The sequence below is a fragment of the Alnus glutinosa genome, chromosome 1 (assembly GCF_958979055.1).
Source record: "Alnus glutinosa chromosome 1, dhAlnGlut1.1, whole genome shotgun sequence".
NCBI lineage: Eukaryota > Viridiplantae > Streptophyta > Magnoliopsida > Fagales > Betulaceae > Alnus > Alnus glutinosa.
Window position 1 is genome coordinate 13,331,495 of NC_084886.1, and position 13,344 is coordinate 13,344,838.

The following is a 13,344-nucleotide window of genomic DNA, read 5'->3' on the forward strand; positions in this document are numbered from 1 at the left end:
TGGAAAAGAAAAGAAAATTGATTACATGGAATAGTGAAATATTATAACTTTTTATTCTTTACATTTATTCAATTATGCTTTGTTGATGGGAGAAAAAAGAAATCATGTTTCTTAGAATTTTATCTTATAATTAATAGGGCTTTTAGTTTAAAAGGCTAATTTCATGAAAAATGTTCTTGAATGGAAATATGAATTTAATTTTTTATTTAAAAAATTAGTATTTTTTTACAAAATAAAATCAATATTACGTAAATGCCACTCAAAATACCCGCCCCGCACGGTTAGTCTTTATCAAGTGCGGTTTGCGGGTTGGAAATTTCCAACCCACAAAGGTGCGGGGTGGGGCAAAAAAAAAAGACGAAAATTCGCCCCACCCCGCCCCATGCACACCCCTACATGTGTCCTTTAGACATGTGAGAAATTTTTTTTATTTTTTTTTATTAATGCTATTAAAAAAAGCATTTGAGAAGCACCTGCTATTAAAATAATATATACTTGTTTCTCACATATAAAATGACACATGTCAATCTTATATGCGAGTTGAATAAAATTTCCTACAAACCAGTTTGTAGGAAATGTTTGTCCATATAATTATGTCAATGTCTCCCTCTAAACTATCAAAAAAATAAAATATCCCCCAATGACAAAAATATTCTTCGTAAAATTAAAAAATTATTAAAATAATAATAAAAAATGAAAAACCAAGCACCCCCTTGCTTTTTTAAAAATTCCTTTTTTTTTTTTTAAAAAAAAAAATAGTTTTAGTTTTTTTATTTTTCGAATTTATAAGAAGCTTTTTGTCTTATTAAAAAAAATTTATGGTGATTTTTATCTTTTTACTGACCTGAAGGACATATTGACACAATTGATAGTTTAGAATGACATTGCCAATAAAATAATAGTTTGAAGACGATATATATACTTTTTTACCAAAAACATATATATTTATGAGATCGAGATATGTTCTATATTTTAGACTGGTGCTTGTTTATTCATATCATCTCTTCCTTCATATATATATATATATATCAAATGTTGCATTACATCTCTACTATACATAGTTAGTTAACATATTTAGTTTAAAGAAAGAAGAGTACTTGAGAAGATCACTTTTTACCTATGTTCCTTATGTATATGGTATCTATCAGCTTAGAGCATCTCTAGTGAGCTCTTCAAATTTTCGTTAAAAAATTATTTTTGTTATTTTAACTGCTACTTTTAACAAATTTCCTACATCAAACTCCCTAAATATTTCTCTATTTCATCTAGATATTATTATTTTTATTATTGGTTTTAAGCAATCACTCCTAGCAAATGAGGAAAAAAAAAATGAAAACTGAAGTGAAAGGAGAAAGAAATGATTAAATATTCAATAGCTCATGAAATTTGTCAATCAAATTTGGAGTAAAATTCTGACAACAGCCAAAATAGAAAAATTATAGAGAGTTTGTTGAAGTGTACATTTTTTTTTTGAGTTTTTTACCAAATTTTGAAATTAAAAACTCATTATGGATGCTCTTTAAAAAGATAGTTTTAGGAACCCCAACCCAAAAAAAAGTAATGCTATCAAGCATTACTCTTAAAGAAATCTATTAAAGAATAAGACTTTGATCCATCTGGATTTGGACCAGTTAAACCTCCTAATGAGTTATGTATTTTGAAATGATATGTAAAATGGCTAACAAACCTTCAAAAAAAATAAAAAAAATCAGCTCTATCGGATTATGCAAAATGCATTTTTGCTACTGCATATTTTTGTATGGGTTGCTCTCTCTCTCTCTCTTTATGTTAAATATTCATGAGTTTGAGAATGAATGCAGTTTAGAGGAAGTAAATGTATTTTTTCATAAAAAAAAATAAAATAAAAATAAAATGATATAAAGAAAGAATAAATGATCAAATATATAATGTATTTAACAAAGCATTAGATAAAATAAATAAAGTAATTTTGGTTAACTATTTTAAATATAAATATAGATATATATAAGAAATAGATAGAAATATATATATATATATATATATATATATATATATAGATAACCAATCAGGATTGCTTTGTCTATATATATATGGGGTGGGGGTTCTTGTATCTGTCTCCCTCTTTCGCTGCGTATCTCTTTCCCTCTCTCTCACAAAGGCACACGGAGTCGTTTGCTACAAATGGAAGAGAGCAAAGCAGTAACAGCGAACAGGCTACTGGCGGTGAAGCGCCAGTCCGGCAAGTCGTATAGTCAGATAGCCGAAGAGACGGGACTCACCAACGTCTACGTAGCCCAGCTGATCAGACGCCAAGCCCAGCTCAAGCCCGACACCGCCCCTGTACTACGGGCGGCGCTGCCTGACCTGACGGATGACCTCCTCCAAGAGATGATGAGGCCACCCATGCGGTCCTACGACCCCAGCTTGATCCAAGAACCCACTATCTACAGGTATTTCGTTCTTCCAATTTACCCATCTTCTTCACTATTTCTTATCATAAGCAAGGTTTTATCTTTTATCGGGTTTTTGTTTTTCATGTCAATTTCCGATTCTGTAGGTTGAATGAAGCGGTTATGCATTTTGGTGAGAGCATCAAGGAGATAATCAATGAGGAGTTTGGTGATGGCATGTAAGTGTTACTCAGGGTCTATTTCTTTGATTCTGATAAATTACAACTTATACCAAAATATTATGATAAAAAGAGAAAGTCAATTTGATTAAACTCTAATATTTGTTGAATAGTTTTTACTTTTGAAAAATGCACAATGTCCTCAAATAACCCCTAGAAGGGGTGAATGGGTATTTGCTCACAACCAACAAAAATTTTGTGACCACATAGATTGTCACCAAAATTAAATAAAGCAGTACATAATTCAAACACCGCAATTTTGGTGAAGAAGTTGAAATCTTTTGAAAAACTCTTCAAAAGTTGAAATCTGACCTGTACACCAACATACAACCTGTTTGTCTTTTACCCCAACTTGTTGACACACCCTACCTGGAACCGAAGCCATGAAAACCTGGACAAGCAACCTCACAAATCATCAACACCCACACAACCAAAGCAACACAACCTAATGGGTGATGACAAAACCAACCTAAGTGCCTATGTGAACCTACCCAATTGTAGACCTAAGGGTAGATTTAAACCTAGACACAAAAACGCTAAAGTGTAACCTGAAGTGTGAACAAATGCAAACTCTATGTGTAAAGTTGTAAACCTAGCCCAATGACTACTCAAAATGGACACTATGTGATATGACAAGGCTAGACTAAACGAGGATATGATGCATCCACATATCAACACCCAAGTAGGACCCCTCATTTTTGTATTCAAAAAAATTAAAACAACAACAAAACAGAAAAACATACCAAAACAAATCCAATGCAATGAAAAAAAAAAAGAAGAAGAAGCAAATGACATGCTCTAAGGTTGATGAATATGACACTAAATGCAATCCTAGGCATGCAATGCAACGACGTAAGCTTTTTGTGCACTCTTTAAAAAGCTTTTTGTATGCAACTTGCAAATCAACTTCCTCATCACAATCATATGTAGATGACTCTTTATGGTCAAGTGTGTCATCCACACTAGACCCACTACCACTTCTTGTTGAAGTGGTAGAAGTTATTTAATTTCCTTTCTTATCAACTGCCTTATCAAAGTCATCAAAATCTAACTCATCACTCATGGTGACATTTATGGCCTTACCTTTGGACTTCTTGTAATTAGGACACGTGGCCCTAATGTGACCAAACCACGAACACTCATGACACTGAATGTCTTGAGAGTTCTTGTCTTTCATGTCCTTGTCCTTCTTACCTTGGGAAGCTCCACTTGAGTCACTCTTTGGATTTTTTAGCCACTTTGAAGGGTCTCCTAAACTCCCATTTTCTAGGCCTGAAAATTTTTCTAAACCGCTTGGCAATCAATGCCAAGTCCTCATCATCAATGGATTCCTCATTAGAGGAGTCACTAGCCTCTTACCTCACAATTTTTAAAGCTAAGGTATTTTTCTTGGGTTGAGGTAGGACGAGTTCATAAGTCTAAAAGGAGCCTACAAGTTCCTCAATTTTTATGGTGTCTAGGTCCTTGGTTTCCTTAATAGCAGTAACTTTAGGTATAAACCTCTCAGGCAAAAACCTCATGACTTTCCTGACAATTCTATTTTCAGTAACCTTCTCCCCTAGGTTGAAATTAGAGTTCACAATATCGTTCAATTGAGTATAGAACTCATCAAACGTTTCATCCTCCTTCATCTCTATCTCGTCAAATTTAGTGGTCAACGTCTGAAGTTTAGAATTTTTAACAGTTTTGGTTCCTTCATGTGCGACCTCTAGAATGTCCCATGTATCCTTGATAGTTTCACACATATATTCTTTTGAATTCCTCTAGTGAAACAATCAAAAAGATAACATGCAACCCCTTACTATTCCAATTACAAACATTCAAATTGTCCTTAGACCGCGAGTCTATGTTGGTAGAGGGTTTAGTCCAACCCTTTTCAATAGAAATCCAAACTCTTTCATCCAAGGACTTAAAGAATGCTCTCATGCGTACCTTCCAATAAGTATAGTTATTGCCATCAAAGTGGGAAGCTATAGACAGAGATTGGGATTGAGCTATGACAATAGGAGTCAAGGAACTCACTTAGGAAGTTAATCCTAATGGAGTGAACCAAGTTTTGATATCAATTGTAAAACGTCTTAGGAACCCAAATAACACCTGGGGGGGGGGGGGGGGTGAATAGGTGTTTGAAGATAATCGCAACCAACAAAATTTTTGCAAACACATAGATTATCACCAAAATTAAATAAAGCAGTAAAGAATTCAAACACCACAATTTTGGTGACAAAGTAGAAACCTTTTGAAGAACTATTCAAAAGCAAAATCAATCTGGGGGCAGCCAACCCCATGAAACTTATCCACTATTGAAGAATCAAATTACAATCATTTTATACTTGCAAAACCTTTGTAGTAAAAACCTGACTTGTACCCCCAACAAACGACCTGTTTGTCTTTTACTGTAGTAGCTACAGAATTCTGGCCTTTCTTCCATAAAGCTATCTCTGCAAGCCAGAACTCCGGTGGCTAAAGGATTGATTTGTGTGGTTTAATGAAATTTAGGAGAGGTTGGAAAATAAAGGCATAAAAGAAAAAGTTTCTCTCCCAGAGCAAGAAATAATGGCCTCAGGGTCTTATGGAAATCATGGCTTATGGTGCTTATATAGACCTTGAGAAAACTGAAGTTCAATGAGCAAGTCGATTTAAGAAAAACATTGTTTGAGGTTGCAGTATTCAAACGGGAGTAAATCGCGTTCGAACACGTGCTAGGCTTTCACTGCTTATCTCATGCGGCGTTTAAATGGTATTCGAACATTGTTGCAATCGAGTGTCTCGGATTTGGCTTGATGACCATCGCATTCAAACTTGCTTCGAACGTTCTTCCGATTGAAGCTTTGGGTGGTATATTGTGAAACGCAATGATTCGGCCTTTTTTGAACCTAGTGTGATCGCCCTTGCTATCGTGCCTGTGATCGGTACATTCTAGAATTCAATTCTTGAAATGTCTTGATAACCTTGTTTGAGTGCCTTTTGAATGGGTTTGCAAACAGAGCATTCTGCTTTGAATTTCTAACCTTGTAAAATTGTCTTGTTCAAACGCCCTTCGATCGAGGTTGTAAACGGCCTGCTATGATCTTCAATTTGAACCTCAACTTAAAAACCAACTTAACCAGTAAACTTAGACTAACAACACAACAAGTTTTGACATTGAATTTTCAAACAACAAAAAATCTACAACTTCAAAATGGGAGGTATAAAGTGAAGACAGGGTTTGAACTTTGCGAATGCTCTGACACTATAATATATTTGTCCCAAAAACTTTTATTTGATAAGAAATGATTGACTTGGCTATTTAACTAGTATGCTAACAGCTTCTCAGATTGCTCGTGTTTTAAAAAATTAAATAAAAAAATAAAAATAAAAACTTCTTGTTGGGAAGTTGGTTATATATATTTTTCCCCACTGGGTGTTTTCCTTTCAATCTAAAGCTAGAAGGGATTTTCCATGTTGCAATTGTTATGTGGCTCTTGTGTATTGTAAGCCTATGTGTGTGGTTAAGACAAGATTCAAGGCAAATAAAGCAGATACTATCAGTTGAATACATCGTAGGAATGGATATCAAGTATGAGGTAATATGTACTAGAAGATTTACAATCTTCGAATCATATATTATGAAATGAGGTTCTTGAATCTTCATATTCTTGGGTCCATAAATTTGTTGCAAGGGCAGGGGTGGTCTATCTTGAAATGCCTCTTCCCACTGATATGTAGAATGATACTGATAGTCCTTACTGACAGTAGATATAGTAACATGCCAAATGCAGCAAACTGACATGGAATCTCAACTCCCAGTGAATTAAACATGTTGGCTGGAAAATTTAACTTGATTTCATTTGATTATTAACCTTGTAATTTATACTTCTGTTTTTTATTTTCTTGCGTAGCATGTCGGCTATAGATTTCTTTTGCTCGGTTGACAAAATTAAAGGTGTGGATGGGAAGGATCGTGTAGTTCTGACATTTGATGGGAAGTATTTGCCTCACACTGAGCAGGTCAGCACTTGAATGCCTTAGTATGATTATATCTTGTTCACGTAGAGTCAATGTTAAAGTAGTTATTAAATAAAAAGAGGGGAAAAAAAACATTTGCAGTAATCAATAGAGCATTAGAACTTGAAGTTTGTCTTGACGGGAAATGTCTACTTTAAGCATCAGATGGCAATATCCAACATAAAACTAACCATGGCAGTAGCTCAGCTTGACATAGTACTCCACTCACATAATAATTGAGCTTTTCTTGCTCATGAGCTAAGAAATACAGCTCCCTCGAAGTAAGGCCAGTAGAAGGTTGTTTCTGTTCATTTATCATCTTTTCGCATATTTCATGTCTTTTTATGTGCACATGGATTCTAGGGTCAACCATTTTAACCTGCTACTGGATCACAAGTTGGGCCAGCAGCAGAGTCAAAACCCGCTGAATTTTGCTGATTTCCTAGGTTGATCCATGATATGGTCATGGATCAGCTTGTGCTGTTAAAAGTTGCTGCTGCCTTCATGAAAAGAGAGAGTGTCATGACTCGCGTCTCTGCTCTGGGAGATTATTTGGATGAGAGTGCTTATCCAAATTAATCTCCAAAGTCTTCAGGAAATTCCTTGAAACCCCAGAGTGGCTATGCTCATGTTCTAATTGTTCTCTTCTCTCTCTCTCTCTCTCTCTCTCTTCATACAGTAACAGCTCACTCATGGGCCTCGTATATGTGGAATTCTTCCTAATGCCTAAGTTTTTCCTATCTAACAAGTCTTTAGCACATGAATTTTTTTTCTTCATAATGTCATAAGGAATTAAAGTTATTTAAGCGACTCAACCTTGCAGAGGGATTGAATTGTTTCTACATTTTTTCATGTATTTATGTGTGACTTTCTTTTTCCTTGTAATTGGAGGATCCATTCTGAAGATTCCTCTTAATCCTACTTTCCCCCTTCCCTTTTGTTCTCTTTCAATGAATTCCTACCCACAAACTCAAATGACCTTACAATTTAGAAGACATTGAAGATGTGATTTGGAAGTGCATTTTTTCCGGCACCAAGAGCTTTGACCGGGGTGGGTTGAGTTGTATAACGCTATGAAAATTGCATATAACACCCTGTTGTAAAAATGAATGAAATAGAAAACGGCCCAAATATAGGAGAACTAATGAATGCTTTTCAGTGTTTTTCACAAATGCCTATTTATTTTGAAACAATAGATACTATAGTGGACTTATGTCTGTGTCTCAGCCATGTGATATTAACCTTCAGCATTCATTTAGGCAATTAACATGCTTTGGTCCTTCATGTCAGTACACTACTAAAAGTTTTCCAACTATTTTGCACAGAAATCGGAGCACATGGTTTCGAGGCGGAGACTACAGTAAAGTTCCTGAATATCCTCCTGCTGTGCTGAAAAGCAAAAAGATACCCTCAATTTCAAATGTGTTATCAAACGCTTCTTGTCTCCTTAGTTTTGTATCCCTTCAATATAACTGTATTTGAATGTGCCCTCAGGCGTCGTTGAATAAGAACGAGTGCTCAACTCTTTATACTTGAATAACTTGGGAACAATTAAATGTATTGCTTTTATACAGGGGAAAGGTGTTATTTTAATGGTCATTATTAGAATTTGTTTGCAAGCCTCCTATTTTGGGACTTTATCATAAGTAAGTTTCTTATTTCTCTAACTTAAACGTTACGAAATTAAACAAGAATTTATAGATTCAAATTTTCAAAATGCAAAAACCTATTTAGTTTCACAAATTTTGGATGAAATGAATTTTCACCAGTAATGTCTGTCACTTATTTGAATCGGTCAGTGTCACCCATTTGTATTTACTTTTAGCAAAATAGATCATTGTATGATCAAAGAGTAATGATACATACTAAACCCCATCGCACCCTAATTTCATTAGGTGGCCGTACCCATCAACTCTTGGAAGTGTATAATGTACGTAATATTAATTCCAGGTAATCAAGGCACTTTGTACCCATTTCTAATTGCTTTAGCTCTCTTCCCTTTATGTATGTGCTATTGGATTCACCAAATTCAATTCTTTTAAGACACTTAGACCCGAATCTTTTTTTTGTCCATCTCTTTTTTAAATCAACCATTAAATTTATAGGACTTACATATGAGTTCTACATATCAAATTATTATTTTTAAAAAGAGATATACAAAAGATATGATATATGTATATCATGTCTCATAAAATTCTCATATTAAGCCAACTCAATAAGAGCATCTGCAACAGGTCTTTCATATGGCTCATAATAGTTTTAGCTTATGAGCCCTTTATCTCTCCAGCAGATGCTTCAAAATAAAGCATCTCAATCCATTTTACTACATTGAACTTCATATATATTCTTTTTTCTCCCTCTCCCTCAACTTTCACAATAAAAAACAAATACATTGAAAAATAATATTTAAATAAAGTAAATAGTGAGATAAATAATCTGTTTTATAATTTGTATTGAAAAACTAAAAGCTAAAATAAAATAAAATGAAAAATGTGTATTTTGAGTACTTAAAATAACTATCACCCCTGGAGATGCTATAAGATTAAGGGGTGACAGCAAAAAATGGAAAAATTTGCTACAAAATAAGAAATTGAGATCATAATAGCCAAAACCAGTGTACTAAAAGCAGTAAAGATTGGTGGTTGTCCTGATGCAGCTTGCCCCTCAGGTTCCACGGACCCCATCGGCGTGCAAATACTGGACTCATTCAGACATTTGCTCGCAACAATCTTGTTTGCGGCCTCCGTCAGATGAAACTGATCCCAAAACAGATATGAGTGCCTCTCGTCGCATGGAAGCTTGCCCGGAACGCACAGTCTCGCTCCCTTTTCTTCAACAACGCAACATGTTTCTGTTGCATCGTTTAACCCTGCAATAAAAACAATTCCCTGCTTAGCTTTCTCAGATTACAGATACTATATATTATTTATACTAATTCATAATAATTAAAAATAAAATTGTTTTTTTAGTTACCATATTCAAAAGGATTTTCCACCATGTCGTAAATAAGCTTGAAAGTTTGTGCGATAATGAATGTTGTGCCCACAAGCGAGGAGGCGATGTCTGTCAGCTTATAATAGAGCTTGCCATTGAAGACGGTCAGCATGGTATTTAAATCTTCATCACACCTCGCATTCTGTTCACCTTTCTTCCTAACCATCGGAAAACAACCAATGGGGCCAAGTTCAAACAACACTATCTTCCTAGCACCTAACTCGTATAAATCCTGCATATTCATACCATGTACATACATATATTTAGGGATCTGGGTATGTCTCGTACGCGGGATATCTATTTCATTAGGAAAAACGATTAGCTTTTATTAAGAATGGAAGAGTGTATAATATTATATAGAATGGAATAGCCTTTGTGTTATACTCTAACACTTGGAATAGTCATTCATTCACATGGCTATTCCATTCCACCTTTTTCATTTCCAATTAAAACTACTCATTTTCCTAATTGAAGGGTTATTCCGCGTACCAAACGTACTCTTAGCGTTTACCACAATATTCAAAAACATATTCACCACACTCTAATTCTTCAAAGGAAAAAATGTTTTCCAACAGCCTTGAAGTATGTCTTTTTATGAAATGACTCCTTAAAATTTAAATTTTATTGATTTACTCCCTAAGGTTTCAATTGTTATCAAATAGATCGTTCGTCCACCTTTGGTTAAACGTCTAATGGTATTGTCACGTCACACCCAATCAAAAGGCGACACGTGTCCGATTTAAGAAAAAGTATTTTTTAAGAAAAGAAAGAAAGAAAAAAAAAATAGGTGTGTGTGGTCGTGCGGGCTGGCAATTTGGGTCGGGCGGTTAACCTGGCAACCTGTTAAGGTTCAACCCGAGCATGATTCGTTTAGTTAAATGGGTCAAACCATTTAACCTAACACATGACCCCCGAGTGACTTGATGCAACCAACTGGACCCGTTTGATAAATGGTTCACAAACGGGTAAACCCGTTTGACCTCTTCTCAACCCAAATACAACTTGTTTGACCTATTTTGACCCATTTCAACACGTATTTATTATATATATATAATTTCATAAACAGATCAACTTGTGGATCGACCTGTTTGTGACATGATTATTAAACAGGTAAAGTGGGCTAGCCCGTTTATGATTCGAACCCGCTTATACCAAATTCTAATCCTTTAATGTCGTTTCAGGTTCACGAGTCGTATAAAAAATTGTCAGGCCTAACCTTGAGAACTACCTCCATTAGTTGGGGTAGCCTGCGTGGCCACACCCATTTGTTGAGGGTGGCCACGAGGACCGCCCCCACTGGGCCACTGCTAGGGTGGCTTGAGAGGCCACCCCTAACCTTTGTATTTTTTTTTTTAAAAAAAAAAAAACTATTATTTTTCTTGTTTATACTTATATTTATATTTTTAATTCTTTTTTCTTTTTATACTTTTTATTAAAGGGGACACTTGTCTTTTGATTGGGTATGAAGCACCGTTAGAAATTAACGGGAAGTGGACGGAATGATTTACATGATAACAATTGAAACTTTAGGTAGTAAATCAATAAAATTTAAACATTAAAGAGTGATTTGATAAAAAAATCATACCTCAAGGACTTCTAGAGCATTTTTCCCCCTATTTTAACTAAATTTTTTTTAAAAAAAACAGGTCATGAACTTCCCTTGATTACTTATTTGAAAATGTTAGACTTAATTTTTTTTTTTTAATTTGTCGACACATGTCAGTATGTATGTGAGTGGAGAGTGTTAAATTTATTTTTAGTGGGTGACATAATTTCAATCACATGCTTAATCGTGTCAACAAAACATAAAAAGCTTGTAAAAGAATTGTATTTGTAGCATTGCTCTCCTTACTTTCAAATATGTGATCAAATTGTATGGTTTCGACTAATAAGCCAACACAGGTGACAAAATAAGGTACCTTCAATTGTTTCTCCAATTCCGACATGAGAAGGTCGCCAAATGTGTACATGTCGTACTTTCTACGAGCAGTGCAATATCGTGGCTGAAGGTAATTGTACAAATAGTCATTGCTGCCAACAGAAATTACAAAAATAGATCTTGACAAGTATTTGGAAAGCTCCTCTGGGTTCTTGATTTGCCGTGGCAAGTAGTTTTCAACTGTCTTATTAAACAAAGCAATCTGTTCTTGCATGCCCCAGGTGTTCCCCCACTGCATGATCACAATAAAAATGAGTTATTTCCAAAAGTTAAAGGGTAGAGAAGAGTAAATCTAATTCTTTAACACCCACCAATTCACATCCAGTATCGGGAAGAATACCAGCAGTAGCAGATGCATAGTTGAAACCCTCTATGGTTGTACCACTTTTGTCTATTTCAGAAGCCCATAATGGAATGGAGAGTGAAAGATTGAGCAACAAACCTGCCTTTAAAGATCACAGATTAACTACTGCCTATATATTCAAAGGTTAAGAACAGAACAATTTCTGTGTTTCTTCTTACCCAGCATATCTGCTACTGTTTTGCCATTTGTGAATCTGCCTGAGGCCGGGGAAGGGAAGTCATATCCGTAGGGCAGATAGCTTGCATTTACTACTGTATTTAAGTTGTTGCCACTGTCAACTATGGAGTCCCCAAACACATACAAGGCCGGCACTGTTTGAGCAACGGATAGCAGCTGAGCTTGAGTCGACTGAAGGGACAAAAAAAATGGAAGACAAAGAAGATGAAGGAAGTTTAGGGACAGAGAGGGCTTCTCCATCTTTGCCGAAATCTGACGCTATATCCATATAAAGCTCTTTGCATCTTGACCTCGTCTACCACAGCAGTTAACCAAAAACAAAATATTGCTGTTTCTTTTGGTGGTAATTAGTGGGGCTTGTTGGCCAGAAACCTATTATTATGTCTATTTTTCTCTCATCAGTTATGAGTAGCATAAAAATAGAATCCAGACAGCCCATTTCAGATGAAACTAACATAAATAAGTGAACAGCAATTTCAGTGGCTCTTCAGCATGTGGGTCTCAACTCCCTTGTAAACAAAATTGTGGCGGCATATGCTGGAATGGCCTATAAATTGGAGAATGCAGGGCTGTAAATGAGCAAGTCGATCTGTTTGACAACCTCGCTCGTATAAACTCGGCTCGAATTTGGTTCGTTTAATAAATGAGCTGATCGTTAACACAACTTGACTAATATAAACTTGTATAACTACATTTTTATTGTTATTTATAGTATTATTTTAATTTCGTAATTAGAACGTCTTAAATTAAGAGGAATTCTCTTCTTAATATAACATATATAGTTTGAATTATTGTTATTGGGAGTCCTGATATAGATATATGTGTGTTTGTTTGTATGTATAAATATGTGTGCGCGCGCATAACTAATTTATATAAATACTATTAAACATATATATAACTCAAGATTGAATTAATTATCTAACATTCAAGTTAATTAAATTATCAAACGATAAAACCTTAACAATAATTAATTATAATAATTAGTATGGATTTATGAAAAAATAAATAATTATGATATTTATTTTATATAAAGAATGAATAAGTTAATTAAGCAACTCGTGAACAAACTTGAATTTGTTTAAAAAATAAATGAATCAAACCTGAAAAAAATACCTAATTCAGTGATAAGACAAGCTCAGTTCATAGTCAAATAAAATTATATAAACATAGTTTGAACATTCAATATTCAGCTCGATTACGGCCTTTGATGTAGACCAAATTTGAAAGTTTTTTTAAAGTTTTTCTCCATTAGGCAACAGATCAATTCAGCTCCTT

At 34.7% G+C, this 13,344-nt stretch overlaps 2 protein-coding genes across 2 annotated transcripts; one reads left to right on the forward strand and one right to left on the reverse strand.

Annotated features, from left to right (window-relative positions):
• The first annotated feature begins 2,088 nt into the window (after positions 1-2,088).
• LOC133873502 (cyanate hydratase) lies at positions 2,089-8,214 on the forward strand. Its single transcript, XM_062311211.1, has 4 exons — positions 2,089-2,429; positions 2,537-2,608; positions 6,490-6,598; positions 7,921-8,214. Exons 1-4 carry the CDS (start codon positions 2,161-2,163, stop codon positions 7,957-7,959), a joined length of 489 nt encoding a protein of 162 aa, XP_062167195.1. The 5' UTR covers positions 2,089-2,160; the 3' UTR covers positions 7,960-8,214.
• A 900-nt stretch (positions 8,215-9,114) lies between these two features.
• On the reverse strand, positions 9,115-12,309 carry LOC133872412 (GDSL esterase/lipase 7-like). Its single transcript, XM_062309948.1, has 6 exons — positions 12,051-12,309; positions 11,840-11,970; positions 11,509-11,760; positions 9,569-9,821; positions 9,208-9,464; positions 9,115-9,120 (listed from the first exon to the last, which is right to left on the reverse strand). The coding sequence occupies exons 1-6, from the start codon at positions 12,307-12,309 to the stop codon at positions 9,115-9,117; spliced, it is 1,158 nt and encodes a 385-aa protein (XP_062165932.1).
• Between the last annotated feature and the right edge of the window lie 1,035 nt (positions 12,310-13,344).